We start from the raw sequence: 14,884 nt of genomic DNA, 5'->3' as shown, positions 1-14,884 counted from the left end.
GAAGTCTAGTGTCCAGATCAAGGGAAGTCATAAAGGTAAAGGGACCCCTGACCATTAAGTCCAGTCGTGACCGACTCTGGGGCTGCGGCGCTCATCTCGCTTTACTGGCCAAGGGAGCCGGCGTACAGCTTCCAGGTCATGTGGCCAGCATGACTAAGCCGCTTCTGGCGAAACCAGAGCAGCACATGGAAATGCAGTTTACCTTCCCGCCGGAGCAGTACCTATTTATCTACTTGCACTTTGACATGCTTTCAAACTGCTAGGTTGGCAGGAGCAGGGACCGAGCAACGGGAGCTCACCTTGTCGCGGGGATTCGAACCGCCGACCTTCTGATCGGCAAGTCCTAGGCTCAGTGGTTTAACCCACAGCACCAGCATCCCTTAAGGGAGGTCATAGTCCCACTCTATTCTGTCTTGGTCACCTGGAATACTGTGGCGAGTTCTGGGCGCCATAATTTAAGAAGGATGTTGACAAGCTGGAATGTGTGTAGAGGAGGGCAACCAAGATGATCAAGGGTCTGGAAACCAAGCCTTATGAGGAGCGGTTGAGGAAGCTGGGCATGTTTAGCCTGGCAAAGAGAAAACCGAAGGGAGCTAGGATAGCCATTGATAGCCTCCTCCATCTCCACGAATTTGCTCAATCCTTTTCAAAGTCAGTAGTTGGAATCCATCACTGCTTCAAGTGGGAAGGAGTTCCATAGTTTAACTGTGCTGCTGCGGATTTTGGTGACTGAGCCAGGAATCTTCTGCACGCCAAACTGTTGCTGTACAACTGAGCTACGGAAGAACATAGGTGTTCAGAAAGGGCTCACATCTACGCATTGAAAGTACACATGTTACGGGAGCGCCACCTGCAATGTCTCTCAGACTGACGCATGAGCCTGGCGCACGTTCCCACCCCAGCCCAAGGCCCAGGCATCACAGGTGTGGCTGCTGCATTCGTTGCCATGTCCTTCAGCCTCAAAATTATCCTTCTGCCAGAACCATTTGAAATCTCCCTCTTGCAATCACCTGCAGATGGCCGGTCTCATATCCTCATGAGAAAGTGTGACTTGAGGGCAGCAAACCCATCATAGTTTGTTTCCAGACAAAGAAAGGGATATCAGTGAGTATGGGTAAAAATGCAAATTTGTGTTTTAAAGGCATAATAACTAATTCACACTTCTCAAACCAGCCATGAGCTGAAACACCCTGCAGAATTTAAATTTTTCTGAATTTTACGCCCTTCCCCGACCTAACGATGTGTACGAAAATGCCGACGTTATTGGGAAGTCTGCACAAAAGGCATTGATTAGAGAAAATAACATTGCTTGCTTTTTTAAACAAATGATTTTCTTGAAGAAGAATTGCGAATTGTTGCAGATATGGGGAGAACTAAATCCAGGATTAGAAAGCGAGAGAAAGTGAAATAAGCAGTTTGTCCATGCACGTTCGTGTGCATGCCTAGTTCTACAAACACAAGGAGAACCATACAGAATCAGGTCAGGAGTCCTTATAGGCCCAGTATCCTATTTCCAAGAGTGGACAGCTGCAAAGTAGGAAGTGAGTAGGCAACAGCCCTGCTATCCACTGCTGGATTTTATAGGTTTGATGTTCTGGAGTTTCCATGTGGTTATCATGGCTAATTTAGCCATGGAGAGAAATCTCCTCTTCCCTGAAATAATCTAATTCCACTTCTAAAGCCAGCAAAGCCACATCTTGTGTCAGTGAGTTCCACAGATTCTCAGTATTAACTTCTTTCTTGTGTCCAATCCTCAGTCTATGGGGTGGAGGATGCACTGTCTACATGTGCCCCCCCCCCCATGCACACACCAAACCCCTCAGAATCATTGCATGTAGAAATGTAGCATGTCAGAGAAAAAGCTGCAGCTTTGTGATTTGACTGCCCGCTCCCAAACAAGAAAAGCACAGCTGGATCAGGCCCATTTAGCTCAGCTGATTGCTGTTCTCACAGTGGCCCACCAGGTGCAAGCAGGATCTAAGTGCAGCAGCTCTACAGTGGAATTAGAGGCCTTATCCTCCATGCAAGTGAACGAACCTCTATTTGATGCTATTTTATGCCACAAGGTGCCATAGGAAGGCACTGGATATAGTAAAAGATCCATCGCATCCTGGTCACTGTCTCTTCGAGCTCCTGCCGTCGGGACGGAGATACAGGACGATGAAGACAAGAACGAGCCGTCTCAAGAACAGCTTCTTCTCCAGAGCGATCTCGGCCCTGAATGGGAAACCTGGACTTTGAAAGTCATCTAATCTTCCTTGCTGTATTATACTGTATTGTTTTAATTAGTGTTTTTATAGTTGTTCTGATTTTGTGTGGAGTGCCCTACCTGGGTGGATGGAGCAGCCAAGTAATTTTCGTTGTCCCTGAGAGGGGGCAATGACAATAAAGATATTATTATTATTATTATTATTATTATTATTATTATTATTATTATTATTATTTTAGGTTGCATCAACCAAATTGTCCAGGCCAAGGGAAGTAATAGTACCACTCTATTCTGTCTCGTTCAGACCCCACCTGGAATACTGTGTCCAGTTCTGGGCGGCACAATTTAAGAAGGATGTTGAGAAGCTGGAAGGTGTGCAGAAGAGGGCAACCAAGACGATCAAGGGTCTGGAAGCCAAGCCTTATGAGGAACGGTTGAGGGAGCTGGGTATGGTTAGCCTAAAAAAGAGGAGACTGAGAGGAGATATGGTATGCCCCCCCAGAGGACCTTAAGGTCCACAAATGACAACACTTTGGAGGTCCCAGTTCGCAAGGTGCTTAGATTGGTCTCAACTAGGGCCAGGGCCTTTTCGGTACTGGCCCCGACTTGGTGGAACGCTCTGTCACAAGAGACCAGGGCCCTGCAGGACTTGACATCTTTCCGCAGGGCCTACAAGACAGAGCTGTTCCGCCTGGCCTTTGGTTTGGACTCAGCCCGACCCTTATGTTTCCCTCCCCTTCTGGTTTTGATCTATGAGCTACTTTTAAAATGAGACTGCATTTTAAATTGCATTTTAACCTGTATTTTAAATTTGTTTTTTTCCTATTATGTTTTTACTGTAATTTTACTGGTGTTAGCCGCCCTGAGCCCAGCTCTGGCCAGGGAGGGCGGGGTATAAATAAAATTTATTATTATTATTATTATTATTATTATTATTAGAGCCATCTTCAAATATCTCAAGAGCTGTCACATGGAGGATGGAGCGAGTTGTTTTCTCCTCCAGAAGGTAGGACTCGAACCCATGGCTTCAAGTTACAAGAAAGGAGGCTGCAACTAAACATCATGATTCTAGCTGGTTAACGGGGCTCAAAATTAATTTGGGGAATGATGGGAAAATTTCAACATATTTGGTTTTTTCTCTTCCTCTCTTTCCACTGCAAGGGCAAGCTACAGACCAGAGACGGAGCAAGGTGGGTGCTGTGGGTGTGGCTGCCCCAGGTGTCACCTCCGAGGTGGGTCCAGAACTCTGGGCAACCCTTTGCTAAAATAAAGCATGAACCCCCCCCCCCAAAAAAAGTGTCCCCGGATTCCTTGAAAAAAATATAATAACAAGGTCCGGCTATCATTTTTCTTTGTCCTTCCCTCATACTTTCCGTGCAAACACAGCCTTCAGATTCCAGCCTCCACTTGCTCAGCCCTTCTCACACGCATTTCAATTTTCACTCCATAGTTCTTATAGTTTCAGTAATTTCTCTGACGGAAGGAAAGCAAATCAAGCCACACAGTCCAGATGAGAAGCTGGATCTGAGCCTTCATGCTATCCCCCTTTTTCATACCAAATCTTGCTCAAAGTCCAAGTTCAGATTGTATCGATTTGTTGCTCTGGTGATGGACATACTTTCCGCACTTCAGCAGATCGCAGAATTTATATATAGGTTATGAAAAATCAGCTCCCTGATCCAGCTCTAAAGATAAAGGTAAAGGGACCCCTGACCATTAGGTCCAGTCGTGGCCGTCTCTGGGGTTGCGGTGCTCATCTCGCTTTACTGGCCGAGGGAGCCGGCGTACAGCTTCCGGGTCATGTGGCCAGCATGACTATGCCGCTTCTGGCAAACCAAAGCAGTGCACGGAAACGCCCTTTACCTTCCCTCTGGAGCGGTACCCATTTATCTACTTGCACTTTGACGTGCTTTCAAACTGCTAGGTTGGCAGGAGCAGGGACCGAGCAACGGGAGCTCACCCCATCACGGGGATCTGAACCGCATGCCACTGCTACAGACCACCAAAAATTATTTGAGACTACTAATACTTAACTCACTGGAAGGACAGATCATGAAGCTGAGGCTCCAATACTTGACTATATGTGATTTTGGCTTTAGGTACAATCTCTGGAATGAAATATCAAAAAACGAAGATCATGGCCACTAGTCCAATCACCTCCTGGCAAATAGAAGGGGAAGAAATGGAGGTAGTGAGAGATTTTACTTTTTTGGGCTCCATGATCACTGCAGATGATCACAGCAGTCACAAAATTAAAAGATGCCTGCTCCTTGGGAGAAAAGCAATGACAAACCTAGACAGCATCTTAAAAAGCAGAGACATCACCTTGCCAACAAAGGTCCGTATAGTTAAAGCTATGGTTTTCCCAGTAGTGATGTATAGAAGTAAGAGCTGGACCATAAAGAAGGCTGATCGCCGAAGAATGGATGCTTTTGAATTATGGTGCTGGAGGAGACTCTTGAGAGTCCAATGGGCTGCAAGAAGATCAAACCTCTCCATTCTGAAGGAAATCAGCCCCGAGTGCTCACTGGAAGGACAGATCCTGAAGCTGAGGCTCCAAGACTTTGGCCACCTCATGAGAAGAGAAGACTCCCTGGAGGACACGAGGAGAAGGGGACGACAGAGGACGAGATGGTTGGACAGTGTTCTCGAAGCTACCAGCATGAGTTTGACCAAACTGTGGGAGGCAGTGGAAGACAGGAGTGCCTGGAGTGCTCTGGTCCAGGGGGTCACGAAGAGTCGGACATGACTAGATGACTAAACAACAACAAAATACCTAATATTTCCAATAATCCCCAGCCCGCAGGGAGAGAGTTCAGAATCCCTTGTGCACACACAAAGACAGTTTCTGCTACGATCTGACATTCATTCAGCACTGATAGTTCGATGTTTGTGGCTTCAGTGAACCCTGGTCTCCCAGGTCTTAATGAAATACTCTAGCCACTAGACTGCCCAGGCTCCTTCTCTACTTATGTCCCTGGATGCATTCCTTCTCCTCCCTTCATCCAGTCCCCTCCAGCTCCTGGAAGCGTCTGTTTCGCAAACAGGTGTCTTTGTTTTGCAACCGGAGCTGAGCCAGAGGTTTCTGACCCACAGCCTCCACTCCGGCCCCCAAACCAGCCTGCCTGCCACCTCTTTCATCCCTCACATGCAGGAATTCTGAGAAAGCCGGGGTTTTACTGAAAGTATTTTGCGTCTGGAATTGTCGCCACTCGAATTCGAGGCCTGCATTTTTTCGGCTTAAGTGCCTGGCCTGGAGCCTGCTCTGGTTCAAGCATCTAGCGCTTGGCCGCACCCACCCAGAGGTGCAGAACAGAAACTGAGAAGAAAGACCACGCAGATGATAGCAGGGGAATCTCAGGTTCAGATACCAGTTAAGTCAGCAGCAGGCTTGAGTGGTTTTGGCAAGTCCGGCAGCCTCAGCTCTCCTTCTGTGAAATGGGAAGATTAAGGGCCGAACTTCAACGGCTACTTTGAGGATAGACAGAATGTGATTGCAAATGTAGAATGAACTGCTCCCAGTGTGCTTTCATCCCCCAAATTCCAGGCTACCACCCAGCCAGGATTCTTTAACTCTGGGCTAACCATCAGGATGGGGAGGGACAGGAGAAATTTGACCCAGTTTGCGTTTAATTTGCACTTTTGAAAGCAATGTGCAAACCCAAACATAGCTGCACATCAAAATCCACCCTTGTCCGTATTGTGTAATGTGTTTCCCCAGCCAAGTAACGTGCTCAAAAATGCACAAACCAGGGTAAAGCGTGCAGAGAAACACATACAATAGGGAAGATACCATGCAAAACTGCTTTGGATTAGGAAACGTTGGTTTGCAAGCATGGGTCCCTTAGGCAACAGCGCATAGAAAAAAATGTGCGTTATCAGCAGCACTAAAAAGCTGCTAAATTTCCCTGCAGACTTTTTTTTAAAAAGAAAAAAATTACAGGCTGGTGTTGGAAAGAGGAGGACTGAATTGAGGACTGGAGAAATGAGAGACTGAAGGAAACTGAAAATTGACCACTTTGCTTTGCCCTCACTGCCATGGATGTGCCTGCGTTCTAGTAGATTGACGAACAAGCCTCTTCTTCCCTTTCGGAATGGCGTGTGTGGGCGGCACTAGGCACCAAAGCACCCCATAACTGCCCACCCTCTGCCCTGTGCGCCACTTGCCAGACCTCACTGCATTGCACCAGAGCCACAAGGCATTGTTTTATCTTTGGCACAGCCAAGGGTGGACCGGGGTCCAGAGCTTCAAGTCTTTCCCAGATCTCCTATTACTTCCCTACTCTTTAAAAACTTTAATAATAAGAATAATAATAAAGTTTGCTTACAGAATGGGTTGGAGGAATCACTTGTCCTCAGTTTCTCTCACTTTCTCATTATTCCACCCCTAAGTTGACGTTTTCACAACATTTCGCCATCTGGGTATTTATTCTGAAAGTCCTCACAAAAATTCAGCAGCCTTTTAGTGCGCTGCTCTTCCTAACATACACATTTTCCCATGCAGTTTCTCCCAATATAATGCATGTTTATATCCAGTCTTATTAATATAGTAATTGTGGTTGTTCTTAATTATATGCATTTTTAGAAATGCTTTTTCCTAGTGTATCCATTTTTTTGTACCCAGTTTTTTTGGGGTTGGAAATGTACATTTCAAAGGATAGCCGTGTGTTGGTCCACATATGGTTTTGAAAACTGTCTGTTAGGTAGGTTTGCATCAGAATGTGACCTGAAGTGAATTTCTTCCTCAAGCCCATGCCTGGAGGTCCTGTATACATTTAGGCACCTTTGCGCTGCAGATCCGAACCTTGAGCTCTTCAGCTACCCAACAATGCCCCTGGCTCCTGCACACCTAGCTGCTTACACACAACACATTTAAAGCACACCCCCCCTCAGGAATCCTAGGATCTGTAGTTTGTTTAAGGATGCTGGGAGTTCTAGTTCTGTGGGGCACAAACTACAGTTCCCAAAGTTCTTTGGGGAGTGAAATGTCCTTTAAACATATGGCGTGTACACAGCCACGGGGAATTATAAAACCAGTGCATCTGGCTAGGTCCCCATGTTTCAAAGATCCCACAAACAATTTCATCCTCACATTATAAGCCATAACTTTTACCAAACTTTTAGAAGACATCTGAAGGCAGCCCTGTTTAGGGAAGCTTTGAATGTTTAATAGGTTATTGTAGTTTAGTGTTTTGTTGGAAGCTGCCCAGAGTGGCTGGGGAAACCCAGCCAGATGGGTGGGGTATAAATAATAAATTATTATTATTATTATTATTATTATTATTATTATTATTATTATTCTCACATGGAAAGCCATGCCTCAAAAGTGCTGCACTGTCAATAACAATATCCTGAATCGTCTGGGAATCCCCCCATCACTGGCAAACTGAGGCCTTTGCAATATTTCTGCACACACTCTTTCAAATGAGATGATTTCCAACAGGGAAACCTGTCCTTTTTTGCTACTGGGGAGGGGGAATATGGGGCAAAAGGACTTAGCTCCCGGACCGGACAATGCCATTCAGATCTGGACAACTTTCGCCCAGCAGTGGGCCAGCCAAAGCCTTGCATGCCCCGTGCTGTGAGCATGACAGCGCCTAAGCAGCTCTAATGAGAGGATGGTTTTTTCCGTACGCTGAATGCCAAGTATTGCTCAAACCTTTCAGACGGCACAAAACCCATCCGGTTCTTATAAAACCCGCCAAATCCGTCCAGTTCTCCAGTATCTCATATGCTCTGCTGTATCCCTTTTGTTTTCCGTCTGTTTACTTTTCCATGGACAACCAGCTCTCTCCACCTGCTCCTCTCCAAAAGCCATGTTTGCCACCATCATGAAGTCTGGCTTGCAGTGGAACGGAGGGGGCCTAACTGAGCTTGCCCCTCCCCTCTCTCAGGGGTCATTTAAGGGGGCTCAACTCACAGATCAGAAGAACGCGATTGCGGCTGCGGGAAGGAGAGGAGAGAGGTTAGAGGGTTTGCAAAGGGAAAAAGTAAGGAAGAAAAGGTGATTAAATAGGAGAGGGTTCTGCACTTCTTCACAGCTGGGCTCAGCAAACAGTTTAAAGGCTGAACACACATTTCCAAGCTGCAACTGGTAAAGATGGTAGCCTTACTCTCTATGTGCCCACCCCACCACTTCGATCTGTGCTCTTTTCCAAACGTGGATAGGGCATTAGGTACCACCTAGTGCCCTTTCCACGGTTGGAAAAAAGCAACATTTTTTGTGCTGCAACACCTAGGAACTCCCTGCCGATGGACTCCTTCACTGAACTCTTTTAGTTGCCTGCAAAAAACGTTTTTGTTCAGGAAAGTCTACCCAGATATTTAGAACGTTTGCATATGTTTTAATCGTACCACGGATTGTAGTTATTATTTGAATGCTTTAAATAGCCATTTTAACCGTTTTTAGGGATAAAAACAGTTATTGTTTTATTCTGTTTGTAAACTGTTCGAGGTTTATTGGTTTTTTTCATAATCAAATGAAATGTATTTTTTGTATTTTTAAGTTTTAATGTATTTTTAAGCTTTTGTTGGAAGCCACCCAGAGTGGCTGGGGAAACCCAGCCAGTTGGGTGGGGTAGAAATAATAAATTATCATCATCACCACCATCATCATCATCAAATAAAATAATGCAACCTGTCCTCTGACCCCAATTGATCGCTTCACACTTTCTGATATCCATGAAAACTCAGTGGAGTTTTTAAGATATATTTGCAATATTTATTTCATTTATAGCCCAGCCTTTCTTCTCCAAAGGAGCTCACAGTGGCATACACACTTCTCCTCCTTCTCCCTTTTTATCCTCACAAGAACCCTTTGAGGTAGGTTAGGCTGAGAGGAAGGGAGCTTCCATGGCTCAGTGGAGATTCAAACCCTGGTCTCCTGAGTGATGGCCCAGCACTCTAACCACTACACCACACTGGCTCTCCAGCATATTTTCTGAATGTCTCTTTGTCCCCCATGAATGGGGTTCTTCTTGTTTTGGGTGTTGGTTGACTGTGTCTGCTGTGGGTGCAATTCTACCTTCAGAACATGCAGCTCGTTGCAAACTGATGTACTTTGGCAGTACAGGCAGCAACTGCAGTTGGAGGGAAATCCCAACGCAAATTTCACTGTCCATTCAGCCTATCTGCGGGACTGCCTCTCCTGGTATGCCCCGCGGAGGACCTTAAGGTCCACAAATGACAACACTTCGGAGGTCCCAAGCCGCAAGGTGGTTAGATTGGTCTCAACTAGTGCCAGGGTCTTTTCAGTACTGGCCCCAACTTGGTGGAACACTCTGTCACAAGAGACCAGGGCCCTGCGGGACTTAACATCTTTCCACAGGGCCTGGAAGACAGAGCTGTTCCGCCTGGCCTTTGGTTTGGACTCGGTCTGACCCTTATGTTTCCCTCCCCTTATGGTCTTGATTTATCAGCTACTTTTTACAATGAGGCTGCATTTTAAATTGCATTTTAACCTGTATTTTAAATTGGTTCCCTCCCCTTCTTTTTTTCTCCTATTATGTTTTTACTGTGATTTTATTGGTGTTAGCCGCCCTGAGCCCAGCTCTGGCGGGGTATAAATAAAATGAATAATAAATAAAATTAAAAAAAATTAAAAATAAAATTGTATCATCATCATCATCATCATCATCATCTCTTCTGCTCCGCTCAGCTTGAAGAGGCAAAACATTTCCCTGGGGGAGAATAATACAGTGGTACCTCGGGTTACATACGCTTCAGGTTACATACGCTTCAGGTTACAGACTCCACTAACCCAGAAACAGTGCTTCAGGTTAAGAACTTTGCTTCAGGATGAGAACAGAAATCGTGCTCGGACGCCCAGAACGAATTAAGTACTTAACCCGAGGTACCACTGTATTACAGAAGGTCATGACGATTGCTATCTGAAACCATCAGTGGCATAGCGTGGCTTGCTGGTGCCCGGGGCAGGATAAGTGTTACACCTCCCTTGTGGACTGGGCAGCTGGGCTGGGGCACATGCTGGGTGGGGCATGTGGAGCCCATGCAGAGGGTGAACGGATTCCACCTCCAACAGGCTCCTCGCCTGCTGCCTCCATCCACCTGCCCACTAAACCAACCTGCTGCTGCCCCTCAGCTGCCAGGGCTCCATGCCTATCATGATTGTGCCCCCTCAAAAATGTGCCCCGCCCCCTGGTCCCACCATGCTATGCCTCTGGAAACAATATTCACATTGGGCTGTATCTGACCAAATCGGAGTAGACCCATTGCGTTCCACCAGCTTGACTTAAATCCATTGGTTTCAGTGGACTTAAGTAGGACTTAACCAGATTCCCCCATCGGAAATCCAGCCTCTCAGGTGACAAGGGAATCTCAAACCACCTGGCAGCCATAGGAGAGCATCTCTCCCAGTCCCTACCTGATTCACTAAATGCATCTATGATTCCATGAATTTGATAAATGTATCTGCACTTTAGAGATCCAGTGGTGGTGTACTGAGTGTCTAACTCAGACGTGGGAGAGGAGAACCAGGGTTCAAATTCCCAGTCGGCCAAGCAAAGTTCATTGGGCTGTTGACTGCCTCTCAGGCTTCTCAGCCTGTCCTACCTCACAAGGTTGTTGTGAGGCTGAAACGGGGAGGAGAACTACGCAAGGCCACCTTGAGTTCCTTGCAGGAAAGGAAGGGAATCAATGTAATGAATTTAAATGAACAAATAACACACACACACCCTGCAATTACTTCTGGTATACTAATTTCTTTTAGCATTTGGCATCTGTTTCCTTCTGTGATTCCTCCTAATATCATCAGTCTCTCATCATCAATAGGCATTGCATTACTTTTTCCTTCCCTTTATGCTCAAGATGATTCTATTGCACCATTTTGCAGTGTATGGAAAGAGATCACACACCGTATGGGTGTCCTCTATGCCAATCTCTCTGTCCAGGGAGACAGCAATGCTTATCCCAAACTATTCACAGTATCCCTTTAACACCTGCCCATTGTCTGTATTTTCCAGGAGCACCTCAGGTGTCTGATTTAACACCAAAGTACCTCAGCAGGAACATAAATCTTCCATCGAGGAAACTATCCCCTCTGACATCTACAAGAGTATAACATTGGGTATCATTTCTTTCAGGATATTTCCATAGGATTCTGTGGGAACCAATGAAAGCAAGCCCTGCTGAATCAGACCGAGGCTGGTCCATCTCACCCAGTATCCAGTTTCCAACGGGGGACAGCCAGGAACCTCTACAAAGCTCACAAGTGGGGCAACTGGTCTTACTGGATAGCCCTACCCTTCACAAGCAGAGCCAATCCTTTTTTCGAACCACCTGAGTAGGTGGCTCGCATCACCACTTCTTGTGGCAGCGAGTTCCATAAGCTAACTGTGCGTTTTCATGAAGTCCTTTCTTTGTTCTGTTTGAGCCACCTGCCGGTGAATTTCTTTTAGCAAGTGGCCACAAGAACAAATTATACTACCAAAGAAAGAAAGGCAACTGTGTGCTTTCTCAACACCCTGATCATATCCTCTCTCAATTAAAAAGCCCCATGTGATTTTAACTCTCCTCGGGTCTAGGTCCCCAACTCTCTTAGCTGTGATTGCAGGGGGTTGGACTAGATGACCCTTTGAGTTCCTTCCAACAATTCTATGATTCTGAAATCACCCTTTTCTGCGTCCTTTTCAACCCTCTGTTTTTAGGTTTGCCACCCACCATTTGCCATTTGCTTTTCACTTCCATCCTGTGCGATATCTGATTTTGCCCACCTGTTCACACACACATGCACACATACACACCCTAGATAACTTCATTGTTTGGGAACGAGAGATACCCAGTTACACAAGTGTGGTTTTTCAGGTGATGCACCTGGTTTGGGAGAACGCAAGCTGATTTATTTATTTTTTACAGCACCTTTTCCAGAGCAGAATCTACCCTGCAAATGCTTCGGATGGAGCGATGCTCATCTCAGAATGGGCAACATTCAGATTTGAGCCCAGGAGCTGGGATTTTACTTCTCTGGGGAGCCTTCGGGAGACGGAGGAAGGTGAGAATACGGCATGCCTCATCCCCATCAGCTAGGCCTGGCTGGTGTGCCCACCTATCCCACGATCAGTTCCACTAACAGGTTCTTCAGGATTTTGGGGTGCCTGCCAACCTGCACAACCTATTTGATTGCAGATGAAAGCAGGGCACAAAAGATGGGTGAGGACAAGTGATGATGAACCATCAGTGAGGCCTCTATTATAGCCATGTTCAAATATATAAAAGGATGTCACATAGAGGAGGGAGAAAGGTTGTTTTCTGCTGCTCCAGAGAAGCGGACACGGAGCAATGGATCCAAACTACAAGAAAGAAGATTCCACCTAAACATTAGGAAGAACTTCCTGACAGTAAGAGCTGTTTGACAGTGGAATTTGCTGCCAAGGAGTGTGGTGGAGTCTCCTTCTTTGGAGGTCTTTAAGCAGAGGCTTGACAACCATATGTCAGGAGTGCTCTGATGGTGTTTCCTGCTTGGCAGGGGGTTGGACTCAATGGCCCTTGTGGTCTCTTCCAACTCTATGATTCTATGATTCTATGATTCTATAACACCTTGAAAGGAAATGTCTCTGAACTCTTAATGCCTCACCTCACTCCCTGCCCTGATTCGCTTACTGGGTCTCGGGGTGACGCTCATGTCCTCTCCTTCCCACTCTATCCTATCCAGAGCTATCTGGATAGGGGGCAAGAACTGGGATGGTTGTGTGATAGGGGGATTTCTGCCTTGTCTGGTCTTTTGAATCAAACACAGGACCAGCTGGTTCATACCTAAAGCCTTGTGCCTGACTTAATCTTGAACATGCATCACGAACAATTCTTGCCCTGCCTTGAAAAAATATTTCCAGACTAGCATTATTGACAATATGTCAAGGTGAGGGCATTGACCTTCTAAGAAATTGATCATTTCCCTATAAGTAGCAGCTTATAGCCACAACCTGGAAGAGTTGTGAATACATGCAGATCTCCTTGTGGCAATAAGAAAGCACGGACAATAGCTTTGTCTGAAAAATTGAGCAAAAAACTGAAAACCTCAGTTTTCTCGACTGAGAGTTCCACGAAGTGGCGTCCTCTGGACTCCCAGTTACAGCTCTGGAGAAATGTTTTCCCATAAACGCTCTGCTCCTGGGGAGAGCATGGATAGGGGCTAGTGGGGGTATCTGTGTATTTACTTGTTCTTATAAAATTTAAAATTAAATTTTAAAAAAGAGATTTTTCCAGAGCAGTTTGGGATCGAGCACAACGGAGGGCAAATTGCGAACACCTGTTGCAGCATTCGCAAGACCGGCTCGGCACCGAAATCGACCTGTGCTGGCACCGTGTGGTGCGAATAAGCGCAGAGCCCTGCGCGGCTCTGGAGGCAAAACTGAATGACCGAGCGGACGCGACCCCTACCTCGTTTCTTCCTCCTGGCTTGAGCGAGCATTTCCATGGAGTTTACGAATAACAGCAACAGGAACAGAATCCACTGCATCTGGCCAGGAATAAATTGGCGCAGGGGAAGAATCAGATCATTCAGGCGGCTGACAGTTCTCCTGCTGCCAAGCGCAGATTGAGCAAAAGGAGGGAAAACAGCTCTCTCTCTCCCTTTCTCTTTTTGGAGGGGAGTGGGATAAAAGAAAAAAGTGGGAGGAAGAGAAAATGATGGGGACAAAAGCACGGTTCACAGCATCCCCCGTGAGGTGGGTCGTGGCACCAGCTGGTCACCAAATGTGGGCTCTCTATGGTGGCATCAGGGAAGATGGCAGGAGTTCAGCGGCCGGTCCCAAGAACCATGGCGCAGAAGAAGCTTCGGTGGCAGATCCAGGGCACTCTTAGAAGTGGCAATTCTCTTCCTCACCTGTCTCACGGGCAGCACTCCCAGGCCAAAGGGAGCAAAACCCTGCAAAGTTCCTTCTCTGGAGAGCTCCAAACTTCACCTCTGCAGAGAGCTGCTGGTCTGCCTTGCGCCGCTCAAGCTGAACTTCTGCCATGACTCGGAAATCAGGTTCAATGTAAAGCCCTTCCAAATTATCGGGGTGGAGTCAGGGAATTAACCGTGTCCCTGCCGGCAAGCCGCTCGTTCACCCTTGCCCCCGTGTCGCCGCCCCCCCCCCCCCCCCGTTAAAGAAAGACAGACTTCAACAGACTTTCTGGATTAGTCAAATGCTGGTCTCTCCCCCAGACTTTATTTCAGAAAGGGGAAATTTAATCACTTCAATTTACTTTTGGCAGGGGGTATGAACAGCCAAAAAACGAGAGAGAGAGAGAAATGAAAATCAAAGGTACTCCTTCTTTGCATTTTTACAGCCACTGTTTATTACAGCAACTAATAAATTTTCATTTGATTTTCATTTTCATTTGATAGCTACTGACCTGGGACGTTTGTTTCCCAACGTTATCTCTGCATCGCGGGAGATTTGCTTGTTCATTCCCCTCCTGTGAGCAAAACAACAGCAGATTTCTTCTGTATGTCTTGCGTGTTCGTTAGCTGCAGTGCTGCTCTTTGAATTTTCCACACATTTTCGGCCAAAAATAAACGTTCTCCTGGAAAGGAAAATCCAGATTGATTTTTAAGGGGCGAAACAACAAAGATCAGAAAACAAGAGGCAGCTGCTTTTTAAAAAATGGAATAATTTCCCTGTCACAACCGAGGTTCTAATCATTCACATTATCTACATTTGGACGGAACACCAT

At 46.3% G+C, this 14,884-nt stretch overlaps 1 protein-coding gene across 2 annotated transcripts in view; it reads right to left on the bottom strand.

Moving 5' to 3' along the window:
• Positions 1-14,582, bottom strand: part of RSPO4 (R-spondin 4) — a 35,283-nt gene extending 20,701 nt beyond the window's left edge. Inside the window, exons 1-2 of one of the 2 annotated variants that reach the window (XM_079979998.1) lie at positions 14,564-14,582; positions 13,604-13,682 (exon numbers count right to left, since the gene is read on the bottom strand). In XM_079979998.1, the coding sequence (XP_079836124.1) occupies positions 13,604-13,682 (79 nt within the window). In that variant the 5' untranslated portion in view covers positions 14,564-14,582. Of the gene's footprint in view, positions 1-13,603; positions 13,683-14,048; positions 14,166-14,563 lie in introns of those variants that run through there. The other variant, XM_079979997.1, reaches the window with a different exon arrangement.
• Positions 14,583-14,884: the final 302 nt, after the last annotated feature.

This window comes from Podarcis cretensis, assembly GCF_951804945.1.
Source record: "Podarcis cretensis genome assembly, chromosome: 6".
Classification (NCBI taxonomy): Eukaryota; Metazoa; Chordata; class Lepidosauria; order Squamata; family Lacertidae; genus Podarcis; species Podarcis cretensis.
This window is presented reverse-complemented; position numbering and strand designations above follow the sequence as displayed.